The sequence below is a fragment of the Parus major genome, chromosome 2 (genome assembly GCF_001522545.3).
Source record: "Parus major isolate Abel chromosome 2, Parus_major1.1, whole genome shotgun sequence".
NCBI lineage: Eukaryota > Metazoa > Chordata > Aves > Passeriformes > Paridae > Parus > Parus major.
In genome coordinates this window covers 119,997,046-120,016,468 of record NC_031769.1, presented here as the reverse complement: position 1 = coordinate 120,016,468, position 19,423 = coordinate 119,997,046, and the positions used below count along the sequence as shown (strand labels likewise).

General features: G+C 40.6%; 1 protein-coding gene and 1 long non-coding RNA gene across 8 annotated transcripts in view; one reads left to right on the top strand and one right to left on the bottom strand.

Moving 5' to 3' along the window:
* Positions 1-43: 43 nt before the first annotated feature.
* LOC107200499 lies at positions 44-18,726 on the bottom strand. The gene is made up of 3 exons (XR_001519642.3): positions 18,646-18,726; positions 15,020-15,082; positions 44-1,611 (listed from the first exon to the last, which is right to left on the bottom strand). It is a non-coding gene; the product is annotated as an uncharacterized LOC107200499 (long non-coding RNA).
* Positions 18,386-19,423, top strand: part of JPH1 (junctophilin 1) — an 83,278-nt gene continuing 82,240 nt past the window's right edge. For 4 of the 7 annotated variants that reach the window (XM_015619113.3, XM_015619112.3, XM_015619110.3 and 1 more), the window contains exon 1: positions 18,395-18,844. In XM_015619113.3, coding sequence (XP_015474599.1) covers positions 18,466-18,844 — 379 coding nt within the window. In that variant the 5' untranslated portion in view covers positions 18,395-18,465. Of the gene's footprint in view, positions 18,845-19,423 lie in introns of all 7 variants that reach the window. The other 3 variants (XR_004496140.1, XR_004496141.1, XM_033512309.1) reach the window with 2 other exon arrangements.

Here is a 19,423-nt window from a genome sequence, read left to right as displayed (position 1 = left end):
AAATAAATAAATAAAATAAAAAATACCATAAGTCGTCCTGATTTGGACCCTGTGGGCATAGATCTTCTATTGCAAAATGATCCTATATTGCATAGCAAAAACGAACAAAGCTTTTGATTAACTTCTTTTGCCTCCAGATGTGTTCTTTCAATCTCAAGAGAGAAAGTTTCTTAATTATTATTTTTTTCTAGACAAAATTAGAAAATCTAACAGTTTTGCAGGGTTTTTTTCATTTTCCCCATGTGAAGCAAGGTCCTTTCTGAAAAGCATTTGATAACTAACAATGGCTTACATCATCAGGAAATGCCTCCTCTGTATCTTACACCGGACATGGCTTAGAAGATGTGATTGCTGATAGAACATTAGATGCTCTCAGCAACATCAGGCAGATTCTAGCAAAGTAAAAAAAAATCAGTGAGATTACAGAGTCCAGAGTATTGTTCTCTTCATTCTGAATGTTCAGTTCCCAGTAAAGGTGACTGTCTCAGGTAAGCCTGTTAACTCAGTCCCACATGCCATTTCTATAAAACAGATGAACCCCAGGATCAGTATCTTGAAGACCTGAACCTAGTATGTTGAGAGCTGTATCCCAATAACAAGAACATTTAAGAGAAATTTTGACTAATGTTAAGCAAAGGAATGGATTTAAGTCACTGAGACAAGTTAATGGACAAATCTTATAAATAAAAAGGAAAGAAACAAAAAGCCAGCTTCCAGTCCTGTATTGGTCATGGGAGTGGGCACAAGAGCAGCCCCACGCCTTCCTCAGAGACCACCCCCTGCTAGAGTAACAAAACAAAATAATCTCTTCAGAAGGTCATGCATGATGAGAGGCTTCTCACAAGTCCCAGCTGATAGCAATCAGCTTTACTGATGGAAAATCCCACATTTGGGAGAACTTAATTTAATTGTTATTCTTCAAAAAGCTGGAGAATGTGCTTAGAACTGACAAGAAGAATGCAGTTGGTGGCATTATGGTTGGATTTACTTCTCTTTAAGAAACATGTCTAAGGTAGGAGTGCTGGAATATCCTCTCATGCACAAGGGCTTCAACCTGTGATTCACCAGTACATGGATATTCTCGCAATTCCCTGCATAGGCTGTTGTACAGCTGTTCCTCACAGCTGGATCTTATAGTAACTCAACTGTATTTTTAAATTTACATTAACTAGGCACTCTTTCAGGTTTCCGTTTTGTATTTTTCCCTTTTGCCTTTAAATCAAAATGTTGTCGTTTTGTCAATTACCACACAGACCACTACTCCGCTTTTCTTGGTACAGCTAATCAATTTAATATCACACACGGACTTCTGTGTTTGAATTACATTTTGTTGCCTGGTTTAGATACCCGGAAAGGCAAGGAAATGTATCTATCTTATAACACAATAAAGAAAGAAGGACCGGTGAGAAGAGTATTTCCTTCTTCAGACTTGTTCAGACAGACCAAGGGCAATCATGTAGAGGTGTTTCTTCTCCCCAGCCTAGTCATCCATATTGTTATGAAATACAGGACGGACACTGACTTGCTGGAGCAGGTCCAGAGGACCAGATGATTAGGGCGATGGAGCACTTCTCCTGTGAGGAAAGCCTAGGAGGACTGGCATTGTTCACCCTGGAGAAAATAAGGTTTACAGGTTAGCATATTGTGGCCTTCAGTACCTGAAGGGAGCCTACGGGAAAGACTAAGACTTTCTACAAGGACATGTAGTGACAGGACAAGGGGGAATGGCTTCAGACTGAAAGACAGATGGTTTAGATTAGATATGAGGAAGAGATTCTTTACTGTGAGGGTGGTGAGGCACTGGAACAGGTTTGCCCAGAGAAGCTGTGGACTCCCCATCCTGAGAAATGTTTAAGGCCAGGCTGGAAGTGGCTCTGAGCAGCCTGGTCTAGTAGAAGGTGTCCCTGCCCATGGCATGGGGTGTTGGAAGGGGATGGTCTTTAATGTCCCTTCCACCCTATGCCATTCCATGATCCTGTGATAAATAGGTAAATGATAAATAAACGGTGGCCACGTTTATAGTCCTGGTTCAGCTGAGAAGGGAGTGCTGCGGCTGGGATCCCTCCAGCCCGACTGGGCTGTTCCCAGCCCTGACCACACGAGGCCTCCCTTTTCCAGAACACGGTGCAGAGGACCTGCCTTCTTCCAGAGGAGGGACGATTCCCCTCTCCGGGACCAGCACCTACCCATCCACCCGTGTTTGCCCCTCTACCTTCCCACACCCACAGAAAAGCATGCCAAAGGGACAGATTATGAAAATGGAACACCTTGATCCACAAGCATTTTCACAAGGCTTTACACAACTGAAATAAAAGTCTCTTTAAAGGCGTGTTGAATGTGTTAGTGCCATGGATACACAAGCAGCACAAATGCAAATCTGACCGGCATCTTGGCATCTTGTGGCTTCAAGCCGACCCCTAGCTCTGTGTGATAAATTGCTTTTTTCTATCACACTGATGTTTTTGCCCTGTTTCTCTACATGGCCTCCCTTGTGCTATTTTTAGCATCCTATACACGTTTACAAAAATATATGTAAATATGCACGCCCCTCTACAAGTTTTTTTAATGCACGTATTTTTACAGCATGGAAAGAAAATAACATTTACAGCTAATGCCAAAAATAACGTTTTGATAAACAGTTAATAAACTCGGTCAAAGACCGAGAAATCGGTATTCTGGTAATCAGTTTTCTTCTGTACTTCACCTTTCACTCCATATTACTAACAAGAAACACATAGGTCAGATGTGTCATTTAACTAATTGCTGAAAGTTTAAAAAACTATTAAAAAACTTATTTTTATTACACTATTTATTTATTATTTATGTATTATTATTAAACTTTTTATTAAACTATTTAAAAATATTTTTTTCTTATCATATCAATTCATTGTGCATACTGAAACCCAAATTTATTAGACTAGAGGGACAAAAAAAATAAAAATATTTTCTTTCTTTTTTTGTCTATGCAGCCAGGGCTATTATAGCTGAAAATTAGCTGGATTCTGTGTATGAATCATTAACAGATGCATTGGTTCAGTTCCAAGTGCAGAACTGTCTTAATTGACAGTGTTGCAGGAGTTAATACTCAGGAAAGACAGGTTCTGTTCTGGACCTTCTGCCATCAATGGTTATTGACTAAATTCCACGGGCAGATGCTGCTTTACTGTTGATGATATGAGTCAAAACAACATAGCATTGAACTCAGGTACACAGCTGAGACAATACAGACACAAGAACTCACAAGAACTCTCTTTAACATGACTGAAAAATTAGATATGTAACTACACAGAAAGAGAGAGCAGAATTATGTGTTCATAGTCACAGCTGAGGCTATCTGTGCCCTAATTTAACTGCATATAAAAACATGGAGAGATGGCAATTCTAAGATAGCTGATTCATGTTCTCAGGAAATATAATTAGTCGTTACCATTTTACATCCAACAAAATCAGCTTAGAATAGAATTTATCTAGTCACTTTCAAAGTTACTTAACATATCATACCAGGTTTTCTTAAGGGATTTCACCACAAAATTTTGCTAAATTTTCCTTACATGCTATAGTATTCCTGTTCCATGCAGGTGTTTCATATGCAAATACTTCAGAAATACTGATTAATAAATAATCTTTATGTAAAATTCTTAGAAGTTTTCTAGTAAGCCTATTTCAAAAGAGTTATTAGTAATTTAGATGTAACAAAACTATTACTTCTAATGACATATAAATCTCAACAGTTTCAATGATTGGAATGAATTTTCCTGAAATATACAGGCTTTTAATACCACTTAAATATAATTTATATAAATTTATAATTTAAATATAGGCTTTTAATGCACACACAGAAAGAGATTTAATATATTTTCATAAGGGGAAAAAAGTGCAGTTTCTTAGCTGTAAACCTTAAAATCCAGGTATTAACATTAAAGCTTTATTGAGTCTATCCTTCCTTAAGCTTTTATGTAAACAGCATCTTTACTATAAAATCTAACATATCGGCCAAATTCAAAATATTTAAAACTTTTTTTGTACTTGCCCATGTTTATTGTCCCTGTGCACATGTGTAATACGCTGGCTCACAAACTTGGATTATTACCAAGCTTTTAGGAAGAATTCTGTATTATCACTTCATATGCTTCATCTTCCCTCACATTAACTTAGACAAGTAACCCACGACAGTGAAAACGTTGTACCTCTGCATAATAACATCCAGGTGTTGATTTTTGTACTGGTTTTAATCTAACAGTGATGACATTTTGTTTTCACAGCACTGTCTGGCACACTGGCTTTTGGTTGCCCATTAAAATTCACATATTACCACAACACAAACAATGAATGTAGGAAATAATACCTTCCAGCTATTGCCTGTGGCCAAAGCCAGAGTGCACAACTTTGACCTTGTAAAATAGATTGGACAGATGCTGAAAAAATCCACCAAAGTTAGAGGGGTGATTTGTACTGACTTCAGTGGGTCCTGCACCAGCTCTTAGGCCAGTGCAAATTCTATTACAATCACACTGCAAAATATAAATATCCAGTTGACACCCAAACAGAGAAAGCCTTAAGAAAATCTAAGGAGTTAAATACAATTTTGTAAAATGTCCTTTGAAGTCTTACGTGTTGTTTTCTTTGACTGGAAAACAGTTTTAAAAATTTTTCCTGGAAAAGTATAGAATTCCTATGCTTTCCATCCCTGACACAAATCCAAAGTTTAGTAATTTTCAAAAATTTCTAAAATAATTGTTACTCTCTCTTGGAAACGTGAACACTTTGACAAGTTAATTTGTAAATAAGTTTAAACATTTAATCTTTTTCAGCAAACTGCTCAGAAAAATAGCTTTAAGATGCTTTAAAGCATAATCATGTACTTCCACACCTTGTTATTGACAAAAAAATAGGGGCCACTAAGGAAGATCCATTTCTTTTAACAACATTAATCACTGGGACAACATAGAAATACAGCACTTATTTCAATAAGGAAATTCTTGTTTCTTCAGCCTTAGTTCTTGCTGTTTGCTCATTATGTTTGTGCAAGCTGGACTAAAACTGAAACAGTAACAGGCCAAATGTTTCAATTAGACTCCTTGAAATCGCACTTTATGAGATAGTCAGCCAGACTATCTGTGACAGATAGAAATAAAAAAAAAAAAGGTGTTTTGAGAAGCTTAGGTCATCATCTGTCCCAGAGCACCCTGCACCAGCAGAGTAGCAGGGATGGAGGCTGTGCTGTCCTGGGCCACCACGGGCTCCACACCACCACAGGAAAATCATGATTCCTGTCTGGGCAACCCAGCTCACAAGTGCTCATGGTGGGGTGGGAATTATGGGTGTGGGTACAATACTTGCTCTTGCTAAGACTTTTTTGCCCCCAATCTAAAGTACATAATTTATGCATCACTATTGCATTGTCTTTTCAAATTATAGTATGGCAGAAACAACAAGGAAATTGTAGTGGTCAGTTATGATACATCAATTTACTGTATATTTACTGAATTTTGAAAACAAATTAATTCTTATTGCTTGAAATAAAAGAACAGCAGACTATAAAACAGCTGATTAAATTCACTATCAAATATATGCAAACATAACATTCACCTAACTCCTCTCAATAAGCAAGACCCTGATTTGTGAAAGTAAAAATAGGACAAGATACAGTTTTGGGCAGCAATAGATCTGGGCACTGAATCACTGTCTATGTTCTTTTGGCACTGACTGAAACATGCTGGCATGATTTTTTTCTCAACTGCATAACGTCACTCACAAATAGAGAACAAATACCAGAGCTACTGCTCTGAAAACACACTTCCCCTATCACATTTAAAGAAATCCCAATGAGATTTTCTTAAGAGAAACAGAGGTAGGATTGGAGTGCCTGCTGAAGGCAGGAACACTTGCTATTTAGCATTTACTGAGTTATCTGGAGAGAAGGAAAAAAAAAAAAAGCACTATACAGAGAGAGGGGGATGAATTTAAATCCCGTGTGTGTAACTGATACAAATGAAAGTATGAAGTTGTCTCTGTGCCCTGTGCGAGCTCAGGGGAGAAGTGAGGGCAGCAGGCGATGGTATGTGTCTGAAATAACAAACCCTCTCCACTAACACCCGAGCTAATGCACCGGTGCGGGGGCAAAGCCAGAGGAGAGAAGCTGCAGAAGCTGAAACGAGCTTTTCAAATTTTACAGAGACGTGCAACGTGGTGGGGGGTGGAGGAAGACGCAGTGCCTTGGCTTAATTCCTGTAGGTTCTGTCAAGTCCATTGGGCAGAGCATAGAGGCAGAAGTTGAACCTGTAGGCTACAGTCCTCAGAGCAAAATACAAACATTATAAAAGCACAAAAATTATATTGAGTCTATAGGAACAGAGTTTTGGCACAAGGAAGTAAGAATATTCTTCTGGCCCAGGAGGATAATCTATCTTTTCAAGATGAAGAAATTGACAGGGTTTAATTCTCGGCCTTGAATAATTAAAATTTCCCCTCTAACGTGCTAGATAGGCCGCTGTCACAGACCTTCAGGGCTATCTTAGCTCATTTCAATATATTGTACAAAGTGAGGAATAACTGAAACTGGAAAAAAAAAAATTAATCTCAGCTTCTCTCTAATTTCACTTTCTTTTAATTCCAGTTTTGACATTGTGTGTGACCCAAGACAGTTGAACAAAGAGCTATTTTTGAGTTTACCTTTCCTCCTCTACAAAATCTTCATGCTTTAGCAGTTCTAAGTCACTGCAAAATGTATACTAACATTAAACAGGAGTCTAGTAAGTATGGGTTCATATCTTAGAGCAGTGTTTTAACACCGTGATTAAATTTGTATTCCCCCTAAACTGCGTTTTGTTTGAACTCCGTGGCTTGTGATCCCGTTTCCTCCCGTTCTCTTGATGTCAGCTACTTGGGCGCTGGCAGAAGATCCCTCTGAAGCACAGCTGCATTTGTAAATGTTTCATCAAAGGCCTGAACGTCTGGTAAGCAGCAGAGCCGGTGGGTGCTACGAATGTGATCTGGGTCTATCTCGGGGAGGAACAGCATGACCGTATTTACTGCCGATGCTATTCTGGGGGCTGGATGACGTGCTTCTCCCCTCTGGCTGAGCAACACTTGCCCGTTCGTCTTTCAACACTCACTCCCAGTGTGACAGGATGAAATAAAACAAAATTTACTGGTAGCAAGCGTACTTGCATATTGAAGACTTCCATTCTAACAATGTCATGCACACACATAGTCTTATTTCAATAATCATGTTAAACATTTTTTACTCTAGCTAGGTACGATTTTAGGTTCCATTTAAAAAAAAAAAAAAATAAAACCATAAGAAGATAAACTATTACCTCATAAAATAATTCAAATTATTATGGGGGCACAAGCTTACTTGTCCCCATAAATGAACTCTTAACTCAGGATGGTGGCAACACAGTAGTTCAGCTCTGCACAACACTTCCAAATGTGGACAGCAGCTGTGTCTCCCAAAAACTGTGAAAGTAGGGGGGAAATACCGTATTTGTTAAAGCAATTGTGCATGTAGGATCACCTTGTCCAAAATCAGGAAAGTATGAACTGAAACTCACTCAATATACAGCAGAATGTGCCAGGCACTTCCAGGCATTGATAAAACCCAACCTAGTGCAGGATCTGTGCTAGACTTTGTAAAAGAAAGGATGAAAAAATTTTAAAAACCCAAATCCAAATAATAAAAAACCCAACAAAATTTCAGATTAAAAAAAAAATGCACATTTTTCACGCTTCAAGGGTTATAATTTTGCCAATTTTTTCTTTTTTATCTAGAAATATACCACTGATAACAAGCAGCACAGAGAAGATCACCTTTTTTTTTTCATCTCTTAAGGCTATACAAATGATTTTCAGAACTGGAGAATCACAGAGTTACATAATGTCGGATTCATTCTCTTTCTGGATACTGAAATTTAAGGTAGGAACATCCTTTCATCATAAATTTTCAAAGTTGGTTGACATTTTTTAAATATTCAGTTTGGCTTAGTTTTGCAAATATGCAACCAGCTGGTAAAAATAAAATCTGATTTAAAGTTTTGTTACACAAAAACTGCTGTTTCAAACTTACATAAAACCAAAACCATATCACTTTACAAAACTTCTAACTTTAACTTGTTAAACTTTTTAAAGTTAACAGCTTCTAACTTTAGCATGTTGCATCACAGAAACAGTCCTCTGACTCTGTTAAATCTTTGTTTTCATGGCAGAACTTCTTATAAGCAAAAACATTAGATTGATAACTGTGGGTGAATTAACAAAACTTTTTGTAATGTTATCACACAAAATAAGGGAATTTCAAAATCAATTTTAGCTGTCAAATCAACTGAAAAAACCCCTTTGTACATAACATAACCAAATACCATGCAGGTTAACGACAAATTTTAAAATTAACAGCCTAAAACAGAAACTAAAGTGATCTCCACAATCTTAATAGCACAGGTGATTTTAGGCCTACCTACAAGAGAACGATTCAGTGATGAATACATGCCAAAATAAACACAAATTATTATTCTGTAAATCAATTACATTTATTATGCATTCAGACATAACAGAACATCATATAATTGTTTTTCAAATACACTGTATTATTAGGAAGACATACATTCCATGATTAGAGCAGACACTGTCAGGGAAGAGATATTTTTATAATCTTCAGAAAACTTACCTTAAATTCTACCATATACAAAGTATAGGTTTACAAAAACTCAAATAATGGACAATTTTTCATAAAGGACCTTTTGTACAAGATTATAAACTTCTACATAAACAGAATTTATTTACTATGACAACTGCAGTTTCTAAAGGAGGCTACTTTGATAAAAAACACTACAAAACCTGCTTTAGACTCTTCACCTAAGAAGAAAAAGAAGAAAAAAATACTTTTAAACATAATTTAAGGCTTAAAACTCTCCAAATCATAGTGTTTGTTTTTAGGAAAAAAATACTGCAAATACTAATTTATTCAATGTCTATCTTGTACTTGCCAGAAATACATAACAAATCCATAATTTATTCACATTCAGAGCTGCAAACACAAATTCATGTGAATTCACCAAAACAAGAGCATAAACACTGTTCTGCACCTGCACAACACAGGGACAGACATTCAAAATTCTGCACTGTTGGTTGTGTCCTTCAAAGAGCAGAATCTAATCTTTAAGTGACGTTTCAGTGGACAAATAAAAAGCCATTTTGCAGCAATGTGGTATTACAGTAAGTGCATTTGCTAAGAAAGCCAGTTTTCAAGATGCAGAGGGGGCTGATACTGTAATCCACACAGCAAACGGGTATCTTCACCATATAAAAACATCGTGACACTGTGCTACAAGCACTGAAAAGACCAACAGAAGAGAAGCAAAAGAAGAATAAATGAAATCTCATACCAGCTGGGGGGTTTAATTCATTGGTTAGGCTGATTATGACGCACTAGCCCTTGCTGTGTTCTTTTATATAAACTTAAATATCAAAATACATTAAGGCGTTTGACTTGCATGGTAGCTGCGGTGAGAAAGATTTTCTTCCCCAGAACAAATATTCCTGAAGAAGCAGAAACAACTTTTCAATAGAGTGTACTTCTCAACTCAGGCATAACAAGCATCTGTTTGTCTTTTACTGTTTTATCAAAAATCAGTTAGAGTAAGCCGCATTATCCTCACCAAAGTTTAAGCAGATTGAGGGAGTGGCTTTCTATTAATGGTCTTTGCAGCACAGCCTGCTTAGTCCTATGGTAATGTCCTCTAAAGCTCAATTCCTCTATTGTAGAGTTTGTTAATGGAAACATAGTCAAAAGTGACTATACTGTGCATAAAATAGGCATATTACATTCAGTATCAAACAGCAAAACCCTTAGCTTTTGCTCCTCTGGTAGCATGTGTCTTGTTTTCTCCATCATAAACTGAAAAAAAAACAAACAACCAAACCACCAAAAAACCCCAAACACTGTCATATTTAGAATGACAGTGATTTTCAATTAATTTCACAAATGGATTAACTCAGAAAAACCAATTATCTGAGGTATGAGAAGCACCAACACTAATTCACTGGTGAAATGCAACAGTTGTTAGTTCTGATCCAGTACAAGAAAACAGAAGTGTGACATCAGCCAAGGCCCTAAAAATATCTTTTAAAATTAGAAATATCATATCTAATTGCTATTTTAACATTAATCACCACTCAAAAAAAAAAATCCATTTTTATAAGAAACAAAGCAAAGAAATTCACAAAACATCCCATGTTAAGATAAAATTAGGTATGAATGTAGACAGACATACGGCCTCATGCCTATGTCTGATAAAATCTGCCTGACAAAATCAAGGCAGATCAAGGAACTGCAAGCTCCAGGGAGTAGCTGGAGAACTGTGATCCCTACAGAAGCTGGGATGGGTGCCTTCTTTGAGGTGCACTTACCGCTGCAAACCTGACCTACAGAGCTCCAGTCTCCTTCACTGGAGTCACATGAGACAGAAACACTTCAGACCTGACTGTCTGATGATGGAATTCTCTTTACCTGTGAAGGTCTGTAATCACTGGTGATGAAAATTCTAGCTAATAAAGGAGGATTTTCAATTAATAAGTGGCCTAAAGCATGGCAAAAAGCCTAGATTTCTGGGAAGATACAAGTAGTATATGCCTCTCAATAGAGATATTCAGAAAAATAGCACCATGGTGAGCCACTGAACTTTTTTCTCCTTTGGTATTAATGCAGCATGTATGAAAATTACTTAATTCACTAGCTAATTTACATAAAATTTACCAGAGAAAATAAGATCTCAAAAAAATTTTATTCCTACAACTTAAAAATAGCGAAGCCACAAAGTACACATCCAGGCAGAAGAGAGATGCTTTGCACAACACCGACAAATAAATATTAACCCCAATTCTTACGTGATGTGAGAATTAATACAAATCCTCCAAACAATTAGAAAAGCTTCAATCAGGTTTTGGTCCTCCTCAGGCACCTAGAAAATCTGCAGAACATGGCAATGCAGGACTAAGAGCTTTGGGTGCTGCTGCTTGTCCTTCACAGCACAGAACAGGGTGAACATGGGGGACTTCAACAACCAAGGGACCAGTTGGGAAGGTACTACAGGATCATTACAGTACAGAATCATAGAATGGCTTGGGTTGGAGTGGTCCTTAAAAGACCATCCCCTTCCAACACCCCATGCCATGGGCAGGGACACCTTCTACTAGACCAAGCTGCTCAGAGCCTCTTCCAGCCTGGCCTTGAACATTTCTAAGGATGGGGAGTCCACAGCTTCTCTGGGCAAACCTCTTCCAGTGCCTCACCACCCCCACAGTAAAGAATTTCTTCCTGTACCTAATTCTAAACCCACTTTCTTTCAGTTTGAAGCCATTCCCCCTTTTCCTGTCACTACATACTCTCTTAGGTAGTCTTCCTGTTTCCTGTAGTCTTCCCTCAGGTACTGGAAGGCAGTTGTACAGGAAAAGTTTTGTTATAGATAAGTGACTACATCAAATCTGGAATATCTCTTCTTTTTTAATCAACAGCAGGCAAACTGACTGAAAGTGCAAGACTGAGGGCAACGTGGGTGAAAGATTATGGGGGAAATGTTATTTGTAATTCCTAGAAAAAGAGAATGGAATTACAAACAAACAAGGTGAACAGTAAAGCTGCCAGCTTTTCTGTATGCTTTCAATTGCATTAGGGCAACTGTTTGCATAGATGTTCTGCAAACAGAGCAAAGGATTCGGCTTTAAGAGCAAAATAAAAATAAATCTTTTTGCTGGATTATTTTTAAGCTGGATTGGTTTCCTGATCCAAATCACAGCTCACTGAAGAAACAGTTGTGCTGGCAGCACAGAGGGTTGGGGGCATGAGAATATCTCAAGCCAGTGTCTGCCAAGACTGCCCTGTAAAAACCACAAACTTAAGATCTGCTCTCTACTAGGTTTTATTTTATTATAATGTCCAAAGAGAGACATCTGTAAATATAATGTGAAAATAGTGTGAAGGGCATAAACACAAACTACTTCAATGAAAAGGGAAAATAAGTATCACGAGATAAACTTGACTAAATTGAGAGCTCTTCAAGGACCCTGAAACACTAGAAGGAAGCATACGCAAGTAAAATGTAGGTCAGATTACTAAAGGATGAATTTTAAGGAAGAGTGCAAGTATGTTGGGGCAAAATCAGAAAGGCCAAATCACAGAATGAGTCCACAGAATGAGGAACAGAAAAGGAAACTGAGACAGCCCTAGAGGAGGATGAGGATGGCGAAGGGAAGGGCTGTGCTGCTGCTCAGTGGGGAGAAAAAGCTTTCGGCCACACCAGAGATAAACCAAAGTGCTAAAAGCTTTTCTGTTTCAGCCTTCACTAAAAGAGATATGTATTTTGACTTCCACAAAGCTGCTGACGTTTGTTAAACCTGCTCTAAATAAAGCTGTAAGAGACTACACGTTGTTTATAATTATTAAGTAATGGTTATTAATTATTAAGTCCCAAGCCAAGAAGGGTGTATGAAATGCTAAATCTGTACCAAATGCTTTAATATTCAATACCTTCATAAATAACTTTGATCTTGGAGGAGTTCAGTTATCATGCAAGTGTGCAAACTGTTAAAAACCTGTGAGGAACAGCAATGTGGAATTAAAATTGAAAATCAACTTAACTTGGGAGCATAATCCCAACGGGGGGGAAAAAAGAGTGTGCTAGTGAAAGCCTACTAAAAGAAACTCAACTTCACTAATACTAAGAAGGAAGCAACTAGTTAAACAGAATTCTATGGGAAAGGACTAGGTCTACAGCAAATCAAAAACTGAAGATGTTTTTACACATCATCTTGTTGTGTGGAGGAGAACATAATTACCATACTGCCGATTCCTGGCACCAGTGTAAAAAGAATAATGTCATTTGGGAGTCACACAGAATCATGCTACTTTAATATGACACAATATCAGCCAAATAGTGTGGTTTGTATTTGAAATTAGACTTTAGCAACTAACAACATAACATAATTAGATTAAGTCCAGACAACAACAACTGTGACAATCATGAGGTCTACAAGAAAATAATGCATCACAGAGCCTCCTCAGGCTAAAGGAAAATGCTCAAGCAAGACTAGACAAGCCATCTTCAGAATGGGAATTTTCTCCAAAGAGGAAATCCATAAACCTTTCCCATCTTCCCCAAGGAAACAAGACTTGAATCGCAGCAGTTGCACAATTCCTATCACCATGTAGGAAAAATTTACTGGTGATAAATCTGATTTTCTAGGTATCTTCCACCTATATAATCTGAATGCTAATTTAGGGCAGTCACCGATATGGCGCTTTTGTTCAAATCAAGAAGAAAATAAAACACATTTGGAGTTAGTTTTTTTTCTTTGTAAATGGATTAAAGTATAGTGATCCACTCTTTTTTTTTTCTTTTTTTTTGGTATAGATATGTATTAAAAAAACCCCAAAACAACCAACAACACAACTCCAAATGTTGACAGGATACAGAAACAACATATAATATTTTTTCCACTATAATAAAATATTGTAATATCTTTATACATTAAAAATAAATAATTCCAACACACTGTATAGAGAGTTCTCTTACTGTTAAAATCACTTCAGAGACAAAGGTGCTCAACATAAATGCTGCATTTCCTTAAAAAAAATAAACTGCATTTTTATTTCAAATCTAATTCAGTTGCTTGGAACAATGCTGAAAATAGAAGCCTAGGTACAGAACATACTCATCTTGTTTTCAAGTTAGAAGAGGATCTGTATTTTTGTTTTTTATAAGCTTTATCAGCACTTTTGCAAGGAAAATAATAACTGTATTCACTGAATAAGCACAATATCTCTGGAATTAAATATGCTGTCTTACTGGCTAGGTCCCAGCTTCAGCTGTGAGGTAGAACTGACACTGATACACCCAGGAGAGCAGATTCATAACACAACGTTGCTCAAATATTATAGCAGAGATTTTGAAAAAAAAATCCTCTAGAATTACTGTTTCAGTAATTACACTAACTTATGTTTATGGATTTACAGTGTATAAGGAAAAAGTATTATGTTCCTGTTCTAGAAGTCAGACAAAATTATTTGTGTAAAAGTTATATAGAACTATGTTTAAAAACTTTAACATAGACTCCAGACACAAAAAATAACCTGACATAAAAATTGTGGCTGTTCCTATGGAGCCAGAAAAGACCTATTTGCCTTTGAAATTTCTACACTGTGTGTTTTGTGCTACCTTTACTTCTGGATGTCTGCCTCCCACACAGCAGTCCTGTGTGTGAACTCCTCCAATACAACGTGTGAGGCGTGGAGCTCATCAGTGAAACATCCTGCCTCCATTCTGAAAAACACTTGAGAACAGTCTTCGGAGCTTTGCTTTATTTGAGCACAGATATCTTGCAGATGTTTAATTTAAAGCTCATGTGTAGTCCCACTGAAGTAAATGGGATTACTAAAGTACTTAAAGTAATTCCCTACTGAATCAGGCTTTTAAGAGTAAGAATAAATGTGCCTAATTTTTATTCATGCTATAGACTAATAGTTTAAACTCAGCAGTTTTGCATTCAGTTAATATTAAATGTCTGGAGTTAGTGTATCTTCACCTGCTGCATCTACCATCCCTATAGCAAGGACCTTTTTAAATATAACCCTGCAGCACAGTTTTTGCATACATACTGTGTCATCAGGCACTCATGTTTTGCATACATATAGTGTCATCAGACCTAGTGCTGTGATGACTTTCTTGTAAATAATAAAGAAACTGCACTTGCCCCTTGTATTTTTTGAGTGTTACATGCATGAAATATTTCAGAAAATAACTCTTGTGATGTAGATTTTAAAAAAAAATAGTGGAAGTAATTCCATTTACTTTGGACAAAAGAGATATTCATATACCTGTAATTGCTTACTTCCTGCATCTATGGAGTTGTAGAATAATTTTAAACTTAATTCTGGGAAGAAGGAAAGGAAACAAAATCTGTGGATCTAAGCTATTTAATATATTTAACACATACATGCTAAAGGTTGAATATGATCATTACTTACACCGTGGAGAGAAGCAAATATGATGTGGCTTGAACTAAAGTTGAGACTTGTCAATGCAAAAATCTGTCAGAAAAAAAAAAAAAAAAGAAAGCCTAACCAAAAAAACAAATAATAAATCTACAACCTCATCAGCAATGAGACACCTGTGGCTTCTTACATCATCAAGACCTGGCTAAGCGATGCTGGGAGTTCTTTGCAAAGCACTTCTATTCTCACATCTATTAAAATTTATCCCCTGCTAACAATATAAGAGAAGGCTAGCAGTGATGAATTCATCTTGTCATCAAGAATCAAGTGCGTTTAAATTGATTACCTTATTTGAATGAGTACACCTGGAAATATCAACCATATGCAAAATTACCACTGATTTTAGCATCATTTGCAGGTCACTAAAAAAGGACCCACTGACACACATGTGATAACAAAAGAAAAATTATATGATCATTCCTGAAAATTTCACTGTTCATCTCTGGCCCACCTGATCTTGTTGGTTCAGCTAATCTAGCATTAAAACCTGGAAACTTTTAATCAAGGGGGTAAAACAAAGGACTAATAGGTAGATGCCTATGTAATGTTTGCAATGGTACAAGATCTACTGTACAGATGTAAGAACTTAAGCAGCCCCGATTAGCTACAGGTTTGGGATACTGTAAGAGACAATACATCAACAGCTTTAGGGATAAACAATTCTTCACTAAGTAACAATACCCAAACACATCAGGGGTGCAATTACCCAAGCCTTCATAACAGTAAATCCAGTTATTCACTGATGCTGAACCAAAAGTGATACCAAGCTTGGCAAAGGACTTGCACAGCCATGATTATTGTCTAAGTCAGTGGGCAGAGGGACACAGCAGGTCCTTCAAAGAAGCAGCTTAGATCCACAGAGGAGCTGTGAATGGAGGAGGGTGAATCTCCCAGTCCCTCATCAGACCCACCTCTTCCACTGCTGAGCTGCAGCAGCACTGTCTGGATTTTCTAACCCTTTTTCACACCCCACCTCTGCTCCCCTCTGTGCTGGTTATGTACTGGCTGTACACAGGGCACAGAAGTGGTGTCTAAGGCAATTCTGGCTTTACACTTCATTTCTGCACACAGCACCCAGAAACACTATGCAAAGCAATGTAGCCCCATAACTGACACACCCAATGCTCAGCAGCTCCAGTTCAAACATGAAAACTTAAAAAAAGTCTGCTCATAGAATAACATGCAGTTATGAACTGCAACATCAATGACTAGCTCACTGTACACCAGCTATTACGCAAGCTGACTTCCAAGAGGTAGTTCCCCACAACCATATAAAGTGTTTCAATCTTCTGTAATTCTGATCAAACATGACAGGGCTTTATCTTCTGCCAGAAGAAAAAAAAAAAAAAAAAAACAGGAAAAAAAATTAATAGAGTGAAAATAGTAAACTCCTCAAAGCCCATGTGTTATCACCACTATTGTTTCCAGTGTTTCTTGAGGAAGATATGCAAGACATGTAGAGCATAAAATCCAGTAAGCTCAAACAACATTCAGAGAATACTTCACTGTATCTTCTTCAGCAATCCCACCCACTGCAATATTTTCAAACTTCCCCTCCATTCTCAATAACAACTTTCTAAAAATACCATATTGCAGTGAAGGTCTCAGTCCTTAACTTCAGCACACTTCATAGCCTTGTCCAATGATGCATGAAATGCATGTCTGTGCTACAGAAACAACATTTTTGCCTGGTTTTTTACACTCCAAAACTATGGAACAAAATTTTCTGGGCTCAAAGGGGTATTGAAAGCTTCTCCATCTTCTCATGGAAAGGCAAAAGTCATTGAAAAGTCATGAAAAGTCAAAGACTGTGTCTTTTTCTCTTTGTATGTATGTGTCCAAATGTGGGTGTTGTCTTCTACCTCCACATGTTTAAGCAGAACTAGAAATCCTTACTGGCAAAGAAAGGTGGCTTTGAAGCACACACTTCTTTTGATGACAGGAGACAACAGTACCAGCTATGATGTCCAACTCTCCCCTAGAAAGAGCAGAAATACTTTGGCACTAAACTGTATTAAACATGGCATAAAAATGTACACAGAAGAGTGAGTTGTGAAGCACAGAGTTTGAAAATTTATTCAAGTTACATGGGTGTGTTTAGTATGTGCAATACTTTCATTTAGGTTTAAGTCAAAACTGCTTACATTTGGGCTGGATTTGGCAGATGTCTGAAGCTTAACTGTTTCAATTTCTAATGTTTTGAATTCAAATCTTCCACTTGCAATTATATTTCTGCTTTCATTCATCACTACTAATATAGCCATTGTTATTTCTCCGCTTTTCCAAATCATCTGTGTCCAGACAGTACCACGACCCATGATTAACAAATATGAATCATGAATCTAACAATACTCCCATCGAAGAGGAACGTTTTCTTTCATATTTTTCTCCAGTCCTGGTCTGTAGCTGCGAAAGAACAAAAAGCTACAATACCGTGACAGCAGCTTTCAATCCCTTCCCTGCTATTCTCTCTGCAGTTCCTATGCTTACGTGTTTCTCCTGTCATTTGCCCTTACAATTTTTTATCTGATTATCAAATATCTGGCAAAGAAGTACTTGGCAGGATTTAGAGCTCTTCAGTCGCCTGATGCCCGCGGAGCTGATAGCATAATGAGAGGCTCCTAATGAAGTTCCCAGCAGTGCTGCTCGTGAAAAGCATCGATACCACTCACGTTCTTTTCGCCCCGTTATTTCCCCACCCGTGGAACTTGGTGGGCTCCACAGAAGATTTGGAAAAGGGACAAAACACAACTCTGCTGTGCTCTTCATTAACAATTTCAGCTTAAGCCTCGTCGTCAAGCAAGTAAGAAATAAAAACCAAAACTAAGAATCACAAGTAGCACTCGGAAATCCTCTCTTTTTGCCCACTTGTTGCAGGCGCTAGCAGGTGTAGCAGCACCTAGGGGACCCGAGGGGCGGCGAGCACGGAACCACCACCGCCCCCCGGGCACGGGGGGGGCCGCGGCCCGGATGCGCGCTCCCGGCTCGCCCCGCCCCCGGCCAGCGGGGGGCACCTCTTCCCGGGGGCGGAGGGCACACGGAGACCTCCCCGCGGGCGACCGGGCGAAGGCGGCTGCTCCCGGGGCAAGAGCTCGCCCAGGCGCGGCGGCCGCAGCCCCAGCCCGGCCCCGGGGCGCGCACCTGCCCCGCGGCAGCGGCGCGGCCACACCGGGGGCGGGCCCGGGCGGGAGCGGAGGGGCGGGCGGGGAGGAGCGGGGGGCGGGCGCCGCTCGCCGCCGCGGGGCTGCGGCTGGGCTGGGCGCGGGCGGCCGGCCGGCGGAGCGCTCGCAGTCGCGGGGAGCGCCGGGGCTGTCGGTCGGGCGGCGGGCGGGAAGGCAGGGCGAGGCAGGCGGAGCGGGGAAGGGAGCGGAAGGCGGGCGGGAGGCGGCGGCGGCGCCGCGCTCGCCCCGCTGCCCTGGATGACGGGCGGCCGGTTCGACTTCGACGATGGCGGCACCTACTGCGGCGGCTGGGAGGACGGGAAAGCCCACGGGCACGGCATTTGCACCGGGCCCAAGGGGCAGGGCGAGTATGCCGGCTCCTGGTCCCACGGCTTCGAGGTGGCGGGCGGCTACACCTGGCCCAGCGGCAACACCTACCTGGGCTACTGGGCGCAGGGCAAGCGCCACGGGCTGGGCGTGGAGACGAAGGGCAGGTGGATGTACCGCGGCGAGTGGTCCCACGGTTTCAAGGGGCGCTACGGGGTGCGGCAGAGCCTCAGCACGCCGGCCCGCTACGAGGGCACCTGGAGCAACGGGCTGCAGGACGGATACGGCGTGGAGACCTACGGGGACGGAGGTGGGCGCCGGCGGGGGGCGCCCCGCGCGCGGCCGCGCCGGGGGGCGGGCGGGAACGGGGGTGGGGGGCGCGCCTGCGTGGGCGCGCCGCGGGGAGGGCCCCTCCTTCCACCACCCGCGCCCATCGCCGCCCTCGCACCGGGGTCTCGTCTCCTTCCCCTGCCCGCGGCCGAGCGCCTTTCCCGGCGCCGTTCGCTCGGCGCCCCCGAGGCCCCGCTGGCGGCCGGGGAGCGCCACAGGTGCCTGGCGCCCGCCCCGCCCCACTCCGTGAGGAGCCGCCTGGCCCCTGCTGCGCTCCGAGCGCGCTGAGCTGTCCGGGCTCAGCGCTTTCTCCCGGCCAGCTGGTAGAAATCCGCATTACGGCCGCCTGCAGACGGCTTTCCTTTCTCCCCGCCGAGGCGGCTTATGGGCTCCCTGCCCGAGGTAGCGATGGCCGGGTGGCCGCGCCCGGCTCCGGGAGCCAGCGAGGCGGGCGAGCCCCGGCACCTCACCCCTGCGCGCCGCGGTCGTGCGGGAAGGGCAAGAACTTGCTATAATAGAGCCCTTGTGTCGCGCTGGTGTGCAGGCAGGGGTGGCTTTG